We start from the raw sequence: 21,676 nt of genomic DNA, 5'->3' as shown, positions 1-21,676 counted from the left end.
AGGCTTCAACTGATACTCAGCCCTATGTCCTCAGAAACAAACGAAAGTCCAGCAAAGGGCAGTGCTAGACAGGCAGGCTACTTTGACTTTCCTCTGTACCACAGACTTCTGCAGACTAAGGTACATCCGGCCCAGAGATACTCTTTTTTCAAAGGTCATACGATCTCAACTTCTGTGATAGAATCCTAAGAATTTTCCACAGGACTCAGCCCTGACAGTTTGGTTAGGTTCAGTTAAACCATACTGTGTGATAAGCACTCCACATGCTGAGAGCACACTGCCTTGGAGAAATACTGACCTAAGTGAGAAGAGCACCAAGTGTGAGATATGACGAGTAAAGAACGCCCTGCAGGCCTGGTGAATGGCTCAGTGCATAAGGACACTTGCTGCCAAATCTGATGACCTAAATTCAGTCCCCAGAATCCACATGATGGAAGGGGAGAACCAACTCTAACAAGTAGTCCTCTAATTACCACCCATACACCATGGCAAATAAAACACACACACACACATGTAAAGCATACACATTTAATACTTATCTATCCCATTTATTAAGTTCAATTATTAAATTCAATGTTACATAAATCATAAAACAATTCTTTAACTCGTTTATTGTTTATATCACATTAATTGTTAAGCCTATCAAAATTCTTCTAGAATAGGGAGAGGACAAATAGAATCACCTACAAGTTACAGACTGATAAACTCAAATATTTTTGGGAAAATATTCAACATAGGTTTTACAAGGGAACCAAGCTCCTGAATTGTTGCATGTCAGCTGTTTGGGAGTGGCCAACAAAACAGGGCCTAGGCCCAGAGCTGAGGAATTTCACAGGGAGGACATCTTGGTCCACATGCTGATGGTCAACTTTGTGATTGAAGTCAACATGTTAATCACGTCTGGCCAATCACCTCCATGCATATCCTATGCCATTCTGTGCGAGTTTTAATAAATCTATAGAAGGATTCCAACACACAGGTTACAACAAGTCAGATTATCTCTCAGAAGTCCAGATACCTGGAGAGTTTAATTATGTAAAGAAAAACCCTCTTCTTTAAGAACAGCAACTTATTTCTTTTCAAAATAGCTGCTGTGGTTCTTTTGCAAATACAAAGTCTGTCTCATCTCTAACTTGGCCGTGAGATAATGCCAACCCACAACAGCCCTGGTGATCTTGTTTCCTTCTGGCAAACCGAACCCATGTCCTTCTCAACAGTTTGGCAGCTTAGTAAACTGGGTAAAAAAAGTTGAGCAAAAACTTAAAAAAAAGTTTGGTGATAAAAACTTACTTTCCTGTTACACTATTTCATACATGTTTTTGCAGAACAGATGTAGTTAAAGGCACCGAAGTTTCATTTTCTTTTAGGGATGAGGATTTTCACTGGCTCACTGACCTTCCTCTTCTTCCCGGAGCTTTCAAAACTTGACTCAATGTGTACAAAATTCACTCTTTGAATCTGTGAGAATCACCAAAGAGAAGTATAATTCAGCAGAGATGTGACATCTACACAAGACATGTAGAAGACAGGAAGACTAAGTGTGCATAATGGATCCAAACCTGCTGCTCTCCTGTGGTCTTTTTGGCCTGGCACATAACCCTGCTGCCAGTATCAGAATTTGGCATTCCAAATTTCAGGACTGAAGTCCCCTGGAGGCAGCCAGTTTCTGGGACAGTGTCTTGGCCCTCTCTAGTGAATTCAGCACATCCAACTCTTGAGGGAAGGCTTGTTGATCAAGGTGTGGGGCCAACAAGGAGCAAGTAAGGGTCAAGGGAGATCTAGGGCACTGATTACTTAGAGGCAGACATAATGTAAATCCCTTTTTCAGCTAGCAGAGAATACAACCTTGTCTTTTCTGCAACTGTTTAACAAAGGATTACAAAGGACAGTGACCCCTTCAGCTGCAGAAAAGGATATATTATTGATTACAGGGGAGCTCATCAGTAAATTATTACTAATCATCAACAATAAGACAATTTTAGTGAAGATCTTAGGGCTTATTTTTGCTCAACTGAATGAGTAAGTGGAGGTATATATGTTCTGCCAGACAACCCCTGATGCCTGGAGTTCCAAGAAAGATATAAAGGGCATTGTATATTATTCAGCTGCTAGAAAGGAATAACGTCCCCCCACCCCCACATCTTCTGGTGCTGTGGAAGGTAAATGTAACCCAGTATATTTTAAAGCCAGACTTCTCAGAATGAATACAAGAGGCTCCAACATTATTCCTCTTTTCTATTGTAGTAGATGCAGGCTATTATTGATATCGTATAACTGTTGACAGAGATTGCTGTTCTGCCCGATCCCGTAGCCGTTCAGCCCCAAAGAAACACATAGAAATTTACATTAATGATAAATTGATTGATCTGTTAGCTCAGGCTTCTTATTAACTAATTCTTACATCTTAAATTGGCCCATTATTCTTGTCTGTGTTTAGCCACGTGGCTTGATAACTTTATGAGTGAGGCAGTCCCATCTTGCTTCCTCTTGGTCTGGGTGATAACTGCAGACTGCGTCTTTCCTCTTCCCAGAATTCTCCTGTTCTCATCGCCCCACCTCTATTTCCTACCTGGTCGCCCCTCCTATCCTTCCTGCCTGGCTACTGGCCAATCAGTGTTTTATTAAAATACAAGTGACAAATCTTTACAAAGTACAAGACCATTGTTCCACAGCATTTTCTGATGGCCCAGATGTCTGAGTTCTATGTCTAGAACAACCTCAAGACTGCTGGCCGAAATGATCAAGCCTCATAGGATGGCTTTAATTTCTCATCCTCTTGTCTCCATCTCCCAAGTTTTGACATTTCAGGTGTATATCACTACAGCTAGCTGATGTAGTGAACCTGAGCCACATCTCTAGCCCTGCTGTATTTTTAAACATACAGTTCTTAAGGTGTTTCTTAGCTAAGCATGTTGGCTCATATCTCTAACCCCAGTTCTTGGAAGATTGTAGGATTATTGTAAATTCAAGGCCACCTTGGACTTCAGTGTCTCATAGAGAATAAAACTTAAATCACAAAATTCACATGGACCTGAAAAAAACTCAAAGGATACACTTTCTGCTGTGCAGTACTTCACTAGTTTCCATTGTTAATTTAGTAACATTCTCTGCTTAAGAAGCCTAAGAACAGGATTTGCCTTATGCACAGATAGGACAGCCACCTGATCTGCAGTATTTAGATAGTATTGTGAAAGGTCTTTTCTTTGTAAATGACTGTTACACTTCCCTGTATATTCATTGCCTTAGAAATGCCTTTTATTTGAATATTGTCCCATCTTTTTCTCTTTAGCTGTCTTTTCTGTTTTCTATCCCCCCCCAGTGACTTTATTATCTCCTAGGAATCAATTTCATTTCATAAGCAACAAGCCCTTATAGTTAAGCGTTCAATGTAAATTTCTTCTAAACCCCACACTTGCATGTATATCTAACAGCCCACTATAAGTCTCTACATAGTCATTCCAAAGAAAACCCAACCATACTATGTCTTAGATTGGAATTCATCACCTGCTTCTGTAAGCCTTCTCCCAATCTTTGTTTACACCTAAGGTATTCAAGTTAAAAGTCTGAGACTGGGGGAAAGCTCATGAGGCCTCAACCCTAGGCAAAGAACTAAAGGTTACTAAGGGATATTGAGTGGGAGAAATAGTCTTCCCAGGGAAGAGCACACCAACTGGTTATCCAATACCAAATGGTCAGCCCTGAAAACACACATACAACTAACATTATATGAACTGATCAAGCTGTCTTTATATATTTAAGACTATATCACCCCCCACACATACCCCCACACCCTCACACCCCACCATGCATTTGTGTGCCTAATGGCAAAGAAAAAGAGAGCATGAATTTGAAAGAGAGCAAATGGGGTAAGAGAACGTCTGGAGGAAGAAATGACACAATCATATTCCAATCTAAAAAAAAAACCCTAAATTAAAAAAAATTGTGATTCATCCATGGCCACCTTGTCATTCTCACTCTGATATATTAAATCCTGTTGATTTTATCTTAACAGTGCTCAAATCCATCTGTGTGGCCAACAAAAACAAACTCGATGGCATTTTTATAAACTTTTTGTCTCATACTGCTTTGAGCTATTTTTTGTCTTATTGGTTTTTTGCTTGTATATTATGATTTCTGATTTTGTGTTTCTGTGGTTTTGTATGTGTGTGTTTGTTTTTTGGTCTGTTATCTAAAGAAAGGACGGACTTTGAGTTGGATGGTTAGGGAAGTGGGGAGGGTGGGGGAGGGGAATGCATGATCAGAATATATCATATGAAAAAATTTTCCACCCATCTGTGTTTTTCTACTATATCTAATGTCATTTATTCCCATTTATAGTTGCTGTTTGGCTAACCTACTCTTCAGTCTTCAATATAAGCAGTGTTGTATCCACCGCATCTGACTAGTCATTCTTCTGTGTCATTACTCACTCCTAACAAGTCCCCACTCACCAGGATGAAGCTCAGAGCTTTCCTGCCTCGGCCCTTCTCTACAGCTTCCACTTGCCCTCATGCAGATCTCCAAATGTGCCCTTCTCTCCCTTCAGACTCCGCCTTTATGCTCAGTCCTATTATTTTCTCTTCCTTTCATCTGGCACATGGTAGCCCTACAGCTTCTACTATCTTCCTTGCCATCCCGACAGCTGTGTGTACTGTGTTCTTACCCCTTTGTAACACTTACTATAAAGAATTACCAGTCCTTCTTACCAGTCTTCCTCCCAGTCCTTGTGATAAGAAACAATATTTTAGTCATCTTTGCATTCTTAGTTTCTAGCCTCAAGCAGGAACCCTTTATTATTCCCTGAATGGAATGAACACATGCAATACTGAAATTGACCAACTGAGTGTGTGTGCGCATTTGTGTTTTTGGAGGTATACATGTATGTGTGTGTATATGTACCATCCATTTTGTTTGTTTTTGAGGCAGGGTCTCTTACTGGCCTAAAGCTTATTGATTAGGCTTGTCTGGCTGATCAACAAGTCCTATAGGGATCTGCCCGTTTCTGCCTCCTGAGTCCTGGGATTATAAGCACATACACCATGTATGGCTTTTATTATTATTATTATTATTATTATTATTATTATTATTATTATTATTATTTAACAAGTGGGTTCTGGGGATTAGACTAAGGTCTGTGTTTGACAAGACTTGTACTGAATGAGATATCTCCCAGTCTTTGAAACTGATGTTTTAGCCAGGCACTAGAATAATATATCTAGTAATATAAAGAAAATAATCAAAGTCAATTTTCAGGATTGAGCTTTGTGAAGAGTCAGTAAGCACATGATTACAATATAATACAATGCTATATTAACCAAACAGACATCCATCCTTTCAGCAATTACTGTCTATGACACAAATCTAAGTGAACATGAGTGATAAAAGTCCCTTCCCATGGATTGTGCAATCTGATTCCATTACTTTTTGGAATGTAATTTCCAATGGCATCACTACAGGTTTGGCTGTCTGCTTGGAAGTAATGCTTCTTTACAACTCCTGTTTCCTCAGGAAAGTGTTCACAGTGCTACACACTTTGGCAGGCCAGGTGAGAGCTTACTGGACCCCTTGAGTGAGAATCTCCTCACTTCTCTGGTCACGTCTGAAATGCAACCTTGTGCTTTCATTTCATACCCTGCTCCCTTTCGATTCTAGTCCTTTGCATGTGGTACTTTAGCCTAAAATACTTTTTCTTATATCTTCACTTGTAGGTTCTGACTCTGATGAAAAATTATTTCACCAAATAAATTTTGTCCATCCCTGTGATATCACTACAGACATATATCTAGTTCTCCAGTTTCTAGCTACTAATTAATGCCTCAAGGCATGTCACAGAAACTCAAATATTCCGTCTTTCTCTGACCTTTCTCTGATAGTAGATGACAGGTAAATAACAGCAGATATTATCTTCATTTCAGACAGTGATCTGTCTCATAACTGGAAGCTGCAAAGAGAGGTCAACAAGACTGAACGAAGACATAATAGTCTCCTTCATCTAGTCTGTTAGCATTATATTCCCAAATGAGCCCGTGAGGTTACTGACCCATAGAGAACATGCAAGCTTTGTGCCCCTTCTCCTATACTCCACCATGTGCACCTTCTAATACCCTTTATAAGCATAGTGTGTCCCCATGAATTCTATGAGCCATTCAAACAAATCTGAACTTCAAGGAGCTGTTGGAATCATAAATTGTGCCAATGGGTCAAGGGCACAGGAAAAAGAAATATCTGTAGCTTGCAACTGGTATCTGAAGTGTGTGTGCTTGGGGGCTCAGGATTCACTTTACATAGACAGTGTCAGAACTGAACTGAGGTAGAGGACACCAGACTGGTTAGAGCAAGCAGAAATGATAGCTCACTTTTTGGTGAAGAGAAATCCTCATACCTTTCAAGTCATAACAGTCTTCTGCGTTGGAGCTGGGAGATGGCTTAGTGGGTAAAGTACCTGCTGCTCAAGCATAAAGTCCTGAGTTCATGTCTCCAAGCACTCATGTAAAAGCGGGGTACAGTAGTAACATCTATAACCCCAGTTCTGGGTGAGGGTCAAAGATAGGTGGATTGCTGGAGCTCAATGGTCTGCCAGTCTGGCTGAATTGGTGAGCTCCAGGTCCTAATAACACTGTCTCAAAAAATAAATTGGAGAGTAACTGAGGAAGGTACCAGATATTGACTTTTAGCATGCATATGCACACACAGAGAGGCACACATACATATACATGTATCCTGGAACACATATACACATATAATGTACACACATACACAGAAAAGGGGGAAGAAGTCTTGTATTGAGGTGTGAAAGCAAAGAAAAATAGTTTGCTTTATTTAAACAAACACAATCCCAATCAAGTTATGTTTATCCAAACATACAATCTATAGAATTCTAGATTAGAAACATGCCGTTTTTGTCACATTTGAATCAGCAACATCTAGGAAGTGCCCTGAATGTATAAGAGACTTAAGAATGAATGAATCTTTAAACAGCACTATGTTTGCAATGTAGAAATGTAGCAGAGGCATCAAGTGAGTGCAAGATGATGGACCTGCATTCTGTTGTGATCAGGTGATAACTTGAGTGGCAGTGGAGAAGTCAAACTTGAGATAAATATTTAGAAGTCAGAAGATTGGTCGCTGCATGTGATGGTAAAAGAGATTTGGAACATCAGCAATAACCATAGACTTCTAGTTTGCTTAATGTATAAATGAAGGTGATATTCTCTAAACTAAAGAACAATGGGGATTTTGAACCTGGTGAGAATAGAGTACCTACAAAATTTCCACAGGGAAATACTGAACAGAGGTAAGCAGAGATTTGAGTATCAGGAGAAAACTCTGCTTTAGAGATGTAAATCTGAGAGTCAGCTGCCTGAATAATTAAGGCCCTGGGTGTGGAAGTGTTTGCTTATTAGGAGAGCAGAGCGTGAGAAGGAAAAGGGGCCAGGACACAGCCTTAAGGAATTCCAACATCTAGAAATTAGCTGGTAAGAGGAGCCAACAAACAAGGCTGAGGGAGGATAAACCCAGGAAACTACTAGCAGACTGTTATGTCAAGAAACCCAGGGGGAAGCGATGTTGAAAGGGAGATGGAGAAAATAAAAAGGTGGTGGTCAGCAGTATCAAGTGCTGTTGAGAGGTAAGGGGTGATCAGGACCCCAGAGACTACTGGGTGCACTGAATTGGTCTGAAAAGTCATCTGAAAAGTGAATAAATAAAAAAAAAACAATAAAACTTTATGAAAGCCAAGAGCCTGGGAAATAAGGAGAACAGAGAAAAGATACTGATTTGTGTCGTGAAGAATGGGCAGCAGTTTGCCAGGCTGAAGGTGGCAGAGACAAAGGAGAGGTCACTTGCAACAGAGTTCAGCAGATTTAAAGTTGCTGAGTTATAAAAAAACAAGGAAAGAAAAAAAAGACAAGAAAAGTATATGGGACAGTGAGAAATGTCCCTCTATAAGAGCAGCTCGCAGGGCTAGGTTTTATATATCCTCCAATTATTACTCAATATTATGTTAGTATAAATTAACTTATCAAATAATCTCCAGGTGTCAACCAGCTGGAAGCCAGGTCTTTCAGGCTTTGGAAAGAAAACGATATATTTCCATATAGCAAGAGTGAGCAGTTCAGGCCACAGTAATTATCTTGCATCAGGAGGTAGACCTGCATGGGGAACCAAGGGATGGGCTGTTCCAGGCATCCAGGAAATACAGAGAACTTTACATGCTTTGGATGAGAATGCAATGAATTTTGTTTACTCTAAACTTATTATTTAGGTCAGATTTGGCAAAAAATGCTTTTTCTATAAAATGTTATTTCGCTGGTGTGAATTCATAACCAAGCCTTAACTATGAATTCTCTGTCATTTCCCAAGTTAAGAAGTTCTATAGTCCAGAGTTTGTGCCCCTATAAGGAAGTTGCAGCATTGATATCAGTTTGATTCTTCTCCCATTTATCTTTTTGGCATCATGAAAAGATTAACAGTAATTTAAAAATAAATGATATGAGCATAAATGTAGGTCATGTTAACATTATAATGAATGAACAGTGTCAAGGCAAATGCTTACAGAGAACACTTATCTCCAACTTCAGGGGAGCTATGGAAATGCCAATGTGTTACGGGGCCTTAGGAAAGCTTTGTTCATTTGTTTAATTTCTTTATATTCTATTACAGAAAAGGGTTCTGAACCAAGACTAGTTTTATTTAGGAGATTAATGTGTATTCTTCATAGCGTTTTAACTAGATAATTGCATTTACCTCAAGAAGCTGTTATATAAATTATCTTTTCATGTTCCTAAGGTAAAAGTCTCACAATGAACTCAAGTGTGGTGGTATATGTCTTTAATTCCAGAACCACTGTCCCTAGAAAGGCAGATATCTGTGAGTTCAAAGTCAGGGTCTACATAACCTGTTTCAGGACAGCTAGAGCTACATAGTGAAACCCTGTCTAAATAAGTAAAGTTTTATAATGACTGAATCTGATAAATGCTGTTTGAGAACTCTTTCTGTTGCAGACACTGTGCTAAGTACTCTAGAGCCAAAGGTGATCAAAATGCACCCTATGTCCTTAAAGAGATCCTGGGAGGAAAAACAGACAGGATGGATAATATATAACAGCTATGTTTAAGGCCGGACAGTGTTGGCGCACACTTTTAATCCCAGCACTCAAGAGACAAAAGCAGGCAGATCTCTGTACAAGGCCAGCCTGGTCTACAGAGCTAGTTCCAGACAGGAACTAGTAACAGACAGGGCTGTTACACAAAGAAACCCTGTCTTGAAAAACAAAAATAAAACAACAACAAAACGTTCCAAAAAGATCTTAGTCATTTTTCTTCTGGAGACATGTCAAGGTTTCAAAGACATAAAGCTTGAACTAAGAATTACAAGTAGACAGACACTCACCACACAAATGGCACAGGAAAGAGGGTTGCAAAGGTGACATTCTAGATAGAGGAACACAAGTACAGGAAAGGATGGGGGCAATGGACTGCGAACACCCTGAAATGGTGTGTAGACAAATGGTTCCCAAAACTCATCAGTTTTAGACAGATATCTAGGTCAGTAGTGTGAAGGGTATGGGAGAGGTTGAGCTGAGAAGTAGTGACACTACTTCAAAGGAGAAATGATCTGCAAAAGCAAGGGTAGTAGCAAGGTTCCCGGGGGAATACTGACAGGCCAGAAGGGTAAGGCGAGAATGAAAGCCTAAACTTAAGCCCTACTTGGACCTACCTGTTCACTGAAACCAGCACAAGGATAGAAAAGCAAAGAATGAAAAAAGGGCAAAGTAGCTGTTGTCTGGTAATGCTACTGACCACGGTGAGAGACAGAGAAAGCTAAGGGTATAGGAGCTGTGAACAGGGTGACTAGGATGGCTGGGAAAAAACTGAGTGCATTTTCAAGATGCTGAGTGGGAGATGAGACATCCCAAAGAAAGACACCCATAAAAGCGAAATAAGTCATAGAGGAGACTGTACCAGCAGTACATACTGGAAGAAGTATTCGGGGCAAAGGAAGGGATAGTTTTTCTGACATTTGGGAGAAAAGAGATAAAGTGGATTTATAGATTTTTCTCCTCCTCTTCCTTCTCCTCTTCTTCTCAACAGGTCGCTTTGACTAGAACTTGCCATCGGGTAGGCCCTTAACTCACAGAGATATGCCCTCTGCCTACAATGCAGATACTTCTTGATTGAGCATGGAGTTTTATTATGACAAATCTGCTATTATGCTGAAAATATACTAAGGTAAAATGTATTTAAAACACCCAAGCTAATGAATGTCTCAGCTTAGCAGCACAGTACACTACAGAGTATCAGTTGACTGTGGTCAGCCGAGAGCGGTGGCTTATGGCCCTGTTCAGCATCACACAAGAATGCAGGCAAAGGAGGCAATAAAAGACTTGTGAAAATAATGTTCAGGTGACTTAGGACTCAGAGAGTTTTAAGATATATCACTTTCAGCTTACTTCCATCTCTCTGGGACTCACTTAGCCTCTTGGTGCTAACACAAGGTCCCCCTAGTTTTTCCCTACCACCCCTTTCTAGCACATCTCCATTCCTTCGTGACTCCACATTAATCCACAGAATGGTGCCCTATAAGGGACCCACAGTCCCATCCTTGGCTTTATCCTCCTTCCTCTCCTCTATTCCAGTCTCTGCATACTACTCTTAGACCTGCTGCTGCCTGATTGCCTGGACCCCTCTCCCGGCTCACCTCTTTCCCCTTTGGACTTGGCCTCTTGGTATGGAGTTAGGGTTCCCTAGTTCTTCCTTGCTGCCCCTTTCAACCTTTCTTTCTAGCCCATCCCCATTCCTTTGTGACTCCCTGGGAATCTGCAGAACTGCTTTGTCTAACAAAGACTCACAGCTGCCATACTTGGCTGGGACTCAGGGACACCTATTGCTGATATACTTGACTGGGACCCTGATTGGGGCAACAGCAACCAAAGATAGGAACTCATCCATCAAAGGCTACCCACCCATCGATGGTAAGACCATATATCTACATCAAGAAACATCTCAAGCCTAACTACAGATGTCTAGATTCTAGTGCTGTGGGATATCTTTCTGTACGCTGTGAATATGTGTTGCTTTCATTGGTTGATAAATAAAGTTTCTTTGGTCTATGACAAGGCAGGACAGAGCCAGGTGGGAAATGCAAGCAGAGATACAGGAGAGGAAAAGTGGAATCTGGGAGACACCTTCCAGCTGCCAAAGGAACAAAATCCCAGCAGACCAGTAATGCTATGGCCATGTGGCAATACTTTGATAAATAGAAATGGGTTAATATAAATGTAAGAGCTAGCTACTAATAAGCCTGAGCCATCAGCCAAACATTTGAAATTAATATCAAGCCTCTGAGTGGTTATTTTAAAAACAGCTACAGGACTAGGCAGGATGAACAACCAAGACAATATACCTCCCCAGAAGACAGCAATTATATTGTAACAGTCCCCAATAAAAGTGATTTAGCTGAAGCACAAGACAAGAACTTCAAAATAGCTATTAGGAATATGTTCAAGGACCTTAACAATATGACAAATAAATGTCTTGATAAAGACTATGAAAATTAAATATGAAAACAACATAAATACATAAAAATAGAACTCAACAAAGAAATAGAATCACTAAAGGACAAACTTAAATAAAACTCAAAATGAAAATCTCAGGAAACCTAGCAAAAACCTCGCAGGGAAGCCTCACTAAGAGATTAAAAGTCATAGAAAAGAAACTTTCAAGTCTTGGAGACAAAGTAGAAGAAATAGGTATCTCAGTCAAAGAAAATGTTAAATCTAAAAAATGTTCAGGCACAAAACATCCAGGAAATATGGGACACTATGAAAAGACCAAACCTGTAGATAATAGAGGAAGAAGAAAATCAAGTCAAAAGCATAAAACAATTTAAATAACAGCATAGAAAAAAATTTCCCCAATCTAAAGAGATACTCAATAAGGCATAAGAGGTATAGAAAACACCAAATAGAACCAGAAATGAAACTTCTCACAACACATAATATTCAAAACACTAAATGTGCAGAAGAAAGAAAGGATTTTAAAACCTGCAAGGGAAAAAGGCAGGCCCATTAGAATAACACTTGACTTTCCAGTGGAGACTTTGAACACCAAAGGGGCCCAGACATATGTCTTATAAGTTTTCAAAGACCACAGATGACAGCCCATACTACCATACCCAGCTAAGCTTCCCATTACAACTGATGAATAAAGAAAATAAGCTTCATCATTAAAGATAAATTTAATCAATTTCTGCCCACCAATCAAATTTTACAGAAGGCACTAGAAGGAAAACTTCAATCCAAAGAAAAGGTTAACAACACCAAATAGGACATAAACAACAAGTAATCACAAAACAAATAATCAAAAAAAGAGGAGGGGGCAAACATACCACCACAACAAAATAACAGAAATTAATACACACTGCTCTGCTCAATATTAACTCTCAATAATAACTATCTCAATTCCCTAATAAAAAGACATAGAAAACATGATCCAACTCTTTGCTCCATCCAAAAGACACAGAAAGACAATCCAAATCAGAACAATTAAAGATATAAAGGCAGACACCAAGGACATTCTGAGAAGCATAAGGATATACTTTAAAAATCTACATTTCATCAAACTGTAAAACATAAAAGAAAAAGATGAATTTCTTGATATATAATAAAAAAGTAAACAATTATACATACTTATAACCCCAAGTAAAATAGAAGTAATCAACACTAAAAATTTCAGGACCAGATGGATTCTGCACAGAATACTACCAAACTTCAAAAAGAACTAATGCCAATTCTCCTCAAATTATTCTGCAAACCAGAAACTGAAGAATCATTTACAAATTCTTTCTATGAAGCCACTGTTACCTTCATACTAAGACCATGAAAAGACCTAAATTCTGTGCAGCAAAGGGCACCATCACTCAAAGCATCAGACTACCAAATGGGGAAAAATCTTCACCAACTATACATTTGATAGAGGGCTGGTATCTCTAGAATGTACAAGGGACTGAAAAAGAAAACAAATAACCCAATTAAAAATGGGGTATAGATCTAAACAGATAGTTCTCATCAGATAAAACACAAATGACTGAAAAACACTATTAAAAAGTTCAACATCATTATTCATCAGGGAAATGAAAATCAAAACTAATTTAAGATTTCATCTTTCCCCAGTTGAATGGCCAAGATTAATAAAACAAATGGCAGCAATTGGTGGTAAGGGTGTGGAGAAAAGGGAACACTCACTCACTCACTGCTGGTGGGAGTGCTCACTGGTACAGGCACTATGGAAATCAGTGTAGAGGTTTATCAAAAAGTTGAAATTAGTCTACTACAAGATCAAGCTATCCTACTCTTGAGTGTCTTTCCAAAGGACTCTTCATCTGACTGCAGTGGCACTTGCTCATCCATAATAGCTAGGGTTGGGAACAGCCTGTGTATCTACCGGCTGATGAACGGATGATGAAAATGCGATACATCAACAAAATGTGCTGTTATTCAGCTGGTAAGAAAAATGAAATTTGCAGGTAAATGAATGGGGCTAGAAACAATCAACCCCAGTAAGATAACCCAGACACCCCAAAACAAATGATTTCTTTATAGGTGTAGGTTAGCTTTTAAGCTTTGGATATGTGTATTTCAATTAGAATGATCACACAGATTAGGTAGCAAACCCTGTCTTGAAAAGCAAAAATAAATGAATTAATGAATGGGAAGCTAGGATTAAATGGGGTAAGGAATAAAAGGCAGGGTAAAGAAGGGAATATGGGGAGAGGTAACTAAAAGCAAAGCTTTTGAAGTCATATGGTAGCCCACTACTGTAGAAGCTTCCTATATATAATATAAAGTTAAATGAAACCACCGTATAATGGCAGAGACAATGTCCTCACTAGACATTTTATACCATCATATGGTTATTTACCATTTGTATTATCATCTTTTGTGAACTGTTTATTAGACTATTTATTGGCCAGTAGTACTTAATTAGGCTTTAAAAATTTTTTAGTTGTTTGGGAATTTGATTCAATGTTATTTGGTCATTTTTACCTTTGGTTCCCAGACCAATCCCCCCTCCCTGCCCACACAAATTTGTGTTCTCTCTCTCTCTCTCTCTCTCTCTCTCTCTCTCTCTCTCTCCCTCCCTCCCTCCCTCCCTCCCTCCCTCCCTCCCTCCCTCCCTCTCTCTCTCTCTCTCTCTCTCTCTCTCTCTCTCTCTTCAAGTCTAATGTGTGCTGCCCATATACTCTTGGGTGTGTGACCATCCACTGGGGTGGCCAATCTATTAGGAGTGACATCCTTGAAGAAAACTGATTCTTCTCCCAGAAGCTATCTATGGTCAATATCTTAGACATAAGACTTCATGTTTTAATCCCTCTCAGTGCCGGGATTTTGTCTAGGACTTGTGCATGCACAACTGATTTCAGTTCACATGCGCAACTGCTCTGTCATATCCAGAAAACATCCTTGAAGTCATCCGTAACCTCTGACTCTCACAACCTGTTCTAGTGCTGTGAAGAGACACCATGACCAAGGCAACTCTTCTAAAAGAACATTTAATTGGGGGCTCTCTTACACTATCATCATGGCAGAAAGCATGGAACACACAGGCAGATATGGAGCTGGAGAAGGAGCTGAGAGTTCTACATCCTGATGTAAAGGCAGCAGGGAGAGAGACTCAGCCTGGCATGGGTTTTTGAAACCTCAAAGCCCACCCCCAATGACATACTTCCTCCAACAAGGCCACACTTTCTAATCCTTCTAATTCTTCCCAAGTTCCACTCCCTGGTGACTACGCTTTCAAATATATGAGCCTACAGGGGCTTTTCTTATTCAAACCACCTCACATCTGTTCACCCCATCTTCTGCAATGACCCCAGAGCCTTGGGAGGAGGGGATGAGATGTAACGCCTCATTTAGTGCTGAGCATTCCAGTCTCTCATTCTCTGCACCTTGACTTTTGTCATCCCCTGAGAGAAGTTTCTCTGATGAGGGTTGAAATATGATGAATTATGGGTATAAGGACAAGTCCTTAGGAGCTAGTTTAATATTATGTCTATTTAGCAGAATGATGGTGGTAGGTTCTCCCCTAGGACCTGTGACCTTTCTAGCTACAGATTTTAGCTTCCATAATGGTGCCAGGTATGGATTTCATCTTGTAGAATGAGCCTTAAATGCAAGAAAAAAAAAGTGGCTACTCCCATGACATTCAGGTCATTTATTGTACCAGTGAGCATTCTCTCTAGGCCACAACAGCTGAGTAAACCTGATTTCACTTTTCTCCTCCAGTTGCACGTGGAGTGCCTTCCAGCACGATGAAAGCTAGCTGATATGGATGAAGATCTCAGGTCTGTACCAGTTTGATTTCTCCATGATCCATGACACAAGTACACAGTGTCTTCAGCAATACGGCCTTACCATCAAGTTCTGGAAGGTAACCAAGAGTACTGGCAAGAACCTGTAATGTTTGGGATTCTATGTACCCTTGCTAGCTAACAACTACAAAAGTGGAACATTCTTAACAACCTTTAAGAGGAAACTTACATCTGGCACTGTGATTTTTCTTAGCCTGTGGTATCTAGTAGGAGTATTATTGCCCTGGCATAGAGTAAATCTTTTAACTATTTTTATATATGCGTATGTATTTATTTTAGGAAGCATCTACAGTAGTAGGTTTCCTTATGATTCTTCCAAAAGTCTTCAGTGTTAATCTTTATCCATATTCCTTCTCTGTCGTCCCACCCCCACCATATTTAGCCTTTCCTGTTCCATATTACTCCTTTCATATCATTGCAGTCTATCTTCCTTCCCCTTGGAACTGCCCCCCAACTACATTCTATCCTCCTCCCTTAGAAGCCTTCCATGTCTCATTATTAGCTTCTTGACCTTTGTGAGTATTCCAAATGAGACATAGATATTTGAAGATTCAAAAGCTAACATCCACAAATGAGAGAAGTCATTCAGCATTTGTCTTTCTGTGTCTGGGTCACCTTAGTAAAAATGGTGATTTTCAGCTCTATCTACTACTTGTGAATTTTGTGATTTCATTTTTAGCAGTCAAACAACATTTCATTGTGCAAAATACCAGCCCTGAGAAGGAGAAGTGGACACAAAGACCCACCTCTAACCAAGAAGCTACTTGTAATTGATACCTGTTGACAAAAAGAAAATTAGTTTTCTCCAATGGCAAAACCAATATTCTTCCAGGTTCCATTTTGTGTGTGTGTGTGTGTGTGTGTGTGTGTGTGTGTGTGTTTGTTTTTAAAGAATAAATACATGCAGTTGGGTACAGAATCTCAGAGGAGTTGGAGAAGGGAAAATAATATAATCAAAATGTATTATATAAATTTAAGTACAATTTAAAAAATTCCATTGTTAAAATGTACCACATTTTATCCATTCCTTAGTTTTAACTCCTCTTATATGTGTTTATGCATCTATTTTAGGAAGCTTCTACCATAGTAGGTTTACTTACACCTTGTTTCAAAAATTTCTAGTGCTCCTTATCTTTCCTCATATTCCCTCCTGTTTCCATTTCCTGGCTATTGTGAATGCAGCAGCAGTGGTCTTGGATGAGCTAAGTATCTCTATAGTAAGATATAGAATCCTTTTGGGAGTAGATCCAAGAATGGTATAGCTGAATCATGGGGCAGATCTATTTCTAGCTTTCTGAGGAACTTCCATGCTGATGTCCATAGTGGTTTGCACTCCCACCAGCAATGAATAAGTGTTTCCCTTTGTTTATATCCTTATTCCTTGTGCTGCTTTTTTTCAACTTGACACAAATTGTAAGGGAACCACAATTTTGAGATTATCTCCTTCAGACTGGCCTGTGAGCATGTCTGTGGAAGGGGGTATTTTCTTTCTGCTAACTGAAGTAGGAATACCCAGCCTTCTACGGGCAGTACCATCTCCAGGAATGTAAGCTTTAGCTATATAAGAAAATTAGCTGTGTGCTCAGTGGTTAAAAGCACTGGCTGCTCTTCCAGAGAACTTGGGTTTGATTCCCAGCATCCACATGGCTCACAACCATCTATAACTCCAGTTTCAGAGGATATGACACCCTCTTCTGAACTCCCTAGGTACTACACACATATGCACAGACATGTATGCGGCCAAAACACCCATACACATTGAGTACAAATAAATAAATCTAAAAAGGAAACAGCAGTTATATAAGCGAGAGGAAGCAAGCTAGTAGGTAGCATTTCTCTGTGGTATCTGATTCAGTTCCTGCCTCCAGCTCTGGCCATGGCTTCATTTGATGATGGATTGTAACCTGTAAGTTGAAATAAATCCTTTCCTTTTGGTTATGGTATTTACCACAGAAAGAAAACTAGAAAATTCCTCTTTTACAGATGTGGAGACGACGATCAGAGGATTGACATGGCATATCCTATCCACTTCACACATTTAGTAAGTATAATCCAGGTCTCCTGATATCAAACTCAGTGTTCCTTATAATTTACTCCTTCAATCCAAAAGGAGGGAAACAAAGGTAGGACATTTTAGGAGAGGTCATCAGAACTCTATGTTAGGGCTTCCAGGCTGCTACAGGGGATTACTCCTTTCTTGAGCATAGTCTACTGTGACCTAAACACAGATGAAACGGAATTACTACTCTTATTTTAAACCCAAGTTTTCCTTATGACTCTTAAATTTCTGTTCATCATTTCCCTGTCATCAAAATGGTGTACACAGCATTCTTGTAATGAGTAAATGGAATGGCACAGATAGAGTGCCTAAAACAAAACAAAACAAGACAAAAGAAAACAAAAAGACAGGATCTCACATGTACAAGTCACCTGGTGACTGACAGTTGCAATCACTCTCACTGCCTCAAGACGCTCCTGTCATACTGCATTCCTTGGCACGCTAAAAATTGGGTCCCAAGAGGTGTCTATCTCCTAAGCCCTGAAATATGTGACTGTTCCTTTACGTGGGAAAGGGAAGTGCAGAGATGCTGATGTCATTAACCCTCTAAACATGGAGAGCGCAGTCTTCATTACCCAGGTGGGTTTAGATGATCATACATGTGCTTAAAAGAGGGAAATGGAGGGACATGAGCACCGAAGACACTGGTGAGCACACAGAGCGGGCGCAGTGCTGTGGCACAAGTCAAAGACGACCGGTGGCTACAGCTCTGCAAAGAGCTGCTCTGTAGAGGCTGTCCCAGTACAGCATACATGCAGAACTTCCTAAGGATCACAGCGGTAGAGAGATATAGATACAAATAAATAAGATTCCTTAAGACATGAAGATTATTGTAAAAACAATTGTTCCCAAAAGGAATTATTACATTAACTAATCCTGACAAAAATTCCAATAATATGCATGTTGGACCTTGTTACATGGATTCTAATAACCATACAGAAGAAAAAGACTACTGTAGAAACATTTAAAGAGGAGAATTATAAAGGGAGAGAGCTAAACTTCCACATGCCAAGACAAACCACAAAGTGAGAATTAGAGAATGGTAACAATGTCACAAGAGTAGATTAACAGAATAACAACTGTAAAGCATCTACTTGTGTCTAAGAACATGACATTACAGTTTTGTCAGAGCAGAGTAGACTGAATGGTTATCAATACAGGGAAAAGTCTTCCTACTAGAAAAAAATTCAGATAGCTTAAAAAGTCAATTTTTTTAAAAAAAGCAAATTAAAAAAATTAAACTGGGCAGTGGTGGCACACACCTTTAATCCCAGCACTTGGGAGACAGAGGCAGTTGGATCTCTGTGAGTTTGAGGCCAACCTGGTCTACAGAGTGAGTTATAGGACAGCCAACGCGACACAGAGAAACCCTGTTTTGAAAAACAAAACACAAAAACCAAAAAAGTATTAGAAGTAAATATAGAATATTTTGATTATAACTTTAGCATTGAGTGTTTTCCCTTATCTTTTCTTCTCTCCCTCCTCCTCTTTCTCTTTGTTTTTCTTCTCCTCTTCTTTCTTCTATATAGCCTGGCTGTCCCCAGTACTGGGATAAAAGGTGTGCATCACCATGCCTAGTGGGAAGAGTTTCTTAAAAAATATATCAATGAAACAATGGAAATACATCCACATTCAAGGGTTGTAAGACTTGATATTAACAATGTCAATACCATAGATTCAAAGCAACTTCTTTCAAAATTTCAATAATGGGATTGCTCATTATTAAGTGAGATGGCTCAGCAGGTAAAGGCGTTTGCTGCTGAACCTGATGACCTTGGTCCAATCCCTGGAACCAACAAGGTGGAAGGAAAGGACGGACTGCCAAAAGTTGTCCTCTAAGTTATACATATGTGTCAAGGCCTCCTCCCTAATAAACAATGAAAAAAAAAGCCCAATTATGTTTCTTGCATAAATAAAAATAGGACTATTCTAAAATTTATAATGGGGTATAATGGCATACATAGCTCATAGTGGAGCCTTTCTCTACCATCTGATATGTGCACACCATTTATAGTATAACTCACAATAGCCAAAGTGGAAGCAATCTACATGTCTGTCCTAGTCAGAGTTTCTACTGCTGTATTGAAACACCACACCTGAAGGAAAAAAAGCTATCTGGGAAAAAAAGGATTTATTTGGCTTACACTTCCAAATTCATCATTGAAGGAAGTCAGTACAGAAACTCAAACAGGGCAGAAACCTGAAGGCAAGAGCTGATTGCAGAGACCATGGAGGAGTGCTTACTGGTTCACTGGTTCCTCATGGCAGGTTCAACCTGTTTTCTTTCTTTTTTACTTTATTTTATATTTTATTTTTTGGTTTTTTGAGACGCGGTTTCTCTATAGCTTTGGAGCATGTATGGAACTAGCTCTTGTAGACCAGGCTGGCTTCAAACTCATAGAGATCCACCTGCCTCTGCCTCCCAAGTGCTGGGATTAAAAATGTGTACCACCACTGCCCGGCTTATTTATTTATTTATTTATTTATTTATTTATTTATTTATTTATTTATTTATTTTTGGTTTTCGAGACAGGGTTTCTCTGCAGTTTTGGAGCCTGTCTTGGAACTCGCTCTTGTAGACCAGGCTGACCTTGAACTCACAGAGATCTGCCTGCCTCTGCCTCCTGAGTGCTGGGATTTAAGGTGTGTACCACCACTGCCCAGCTATTTGGTTTACTTTTAAAAATCATAACTTATTCTAACAGATGCTTTTCAATATAAGCCATTTTTTTTTAAACCAGGCAGTGGTAGCATATGTCTTTAATCTCAGCGCTAGGGAGGCAGAGGCAGGTGGAAGATGGATCTCTGTGAGTTTGAGGCCAGACTGGTCTATGGAGAGAGAGTTATAGGACTATACACTATACAGAGAAACCCTGTCTTTTTTTTTTTTTTTTTTTTTGGATTTTTTTCGAGACAGGGTTTCTCCGTAGCTTTTGGAACTAGCTCTTGTAGACCAGGCTGGCCTCGAACTCACAGAGATCCGCCTGCCTCTGCCTCCCAAGTGCTGGGATTAAAGGAGTGTGCCACCATCGCCCAGCGAGAAACCCTGTCTTGAAAAACAAAATAAAACAAAAAACAAATAAAAATTATTTCTCTACTTTCAAATAACTAAGTAATTCATTTTGCATTCTGGTGGTAAAGATGGACACATAAAGCATAAAAGCTCACACACACACATACTTAAGTAGTTATAAAAAAAGAAAAAGTTTGTGTTTGGATTGTAGTATGAATAGAAGAAACCTTCAAGCAATGAATAATACTGATGACGTTATTAGATGTATCACATCTGACATAAATTTGTTGACTCTTCTAACAAAAGAAGAGGGTTGGGTGGTGGCACACACCTTTGACCCCAGCACTCAGGAGACAATGCCAGCCAGATCACTGTGAGTTTGAGGCCAACCAGTCTACACAGGGAGTTTTATGACAGCCAGTACCACATATCAAGACTGTCTCAGAGAGAAAGAAGAAAGAGGCTGAAGACAACTGTCAAAAGAGTAGTAGGCATCGAAACAATATTTTTTTAAAAAATATTAAATTATATTTATTGATTGGTGGTAGAGGATATATCAAAATGCTCTTGTGGAGTTCAGTGGACACCATGCAAGAGTAGATTCTTTTTTTCTACTTTGTGGGTCTTAGGGTTTGAATTCAGGTCGTTAGGCTTGGTGGAAAGCACCTTTACCTGCCAAGCCATCTCTCTAGTCCTAAACTTAATTTTTTAAAAAAGGATTTATTTATTTTTGTGTGTGAGTGTTTTGTCTGCCTGCCTGTATGTACACTAGTACTCATCGAGGCCAGAAGAGAGCACTGGATTTCCTGGAACTAAAATTGCAGAGAGTTGTGAGACACTATGCTGGTGCTGGAAACTGAACCTGGGTCCTCTGCAACAGCAGCCAGTGCTCTTAACTGCTGAGCCATCTCTTCAGAGCCCACATTCAACATTCCTATCAAAGTTTTTGACACAAAATGAAAGCCAGTCTAGGTAGCTCACCTCCTGATTCTAGCTCTCAGAAAGCAGAGGCAAGAGGATCCTGAGTTCCAGGCAAGACTGGATACACAGTGAGATCCTGTCTTTAAAAAAAAAAAAAAGAGCTGGGTGTGGTAGTCCACTTCTTTAATCCCAGCACTCAGGAGGCAAAGGTAGGCAAATCTCTGTAATTTCCAGGCCAGTTCCAAGCTAGCTGGGGCTACATAGTGAGATTCTGTCAACTACATATATCCCAAAATTGGAAAAAATACTCAAAA

At 39.6% G+C, this 21,676-nt stretch overlaps 1 protein-coding gene across 1 annotated transcript in view; it reads right to left on the bottom strand.

Moving 5' to 3' along the window:
• Positions 1 to 1,353: 1,353 nt before the first annotated feature.
• Positions 1,354 to 21,676, bottom strand: part of Hormad2 (HORMA domain containing 2) — a 93,048-nt gene continuing 72,725 nt past the window's right edge. Inside the window, exon 10 of the mRNA XM_057772859.1 lies at positions 1,354 to 1,458. Within this exon, the coding sequence (XP_057628842.1) occupies positions 1,354 to 1,458 (105 nt within the window). The remainder of the gene's footprint in view (positions 1,459 to 21,676) is intronic.

This window comes from Chionomys nivalis, chromosome 6 (assembly GCF_950005125.1).
Source record: "Chionomys nivalis chromosome 6, mChiNiv1.1, whole genome shotgun sequence".
In the NCBI taxonomy this organism is placed as follows: Eukaryota; Metazoa; Chordata; class Mammalia; order Rodentia; family Cricetidae; genus Chionomys; species Chionomys nivalis.
This window is presented reverse-complemented; position numbering and strand designations above follow the sequence as displayed.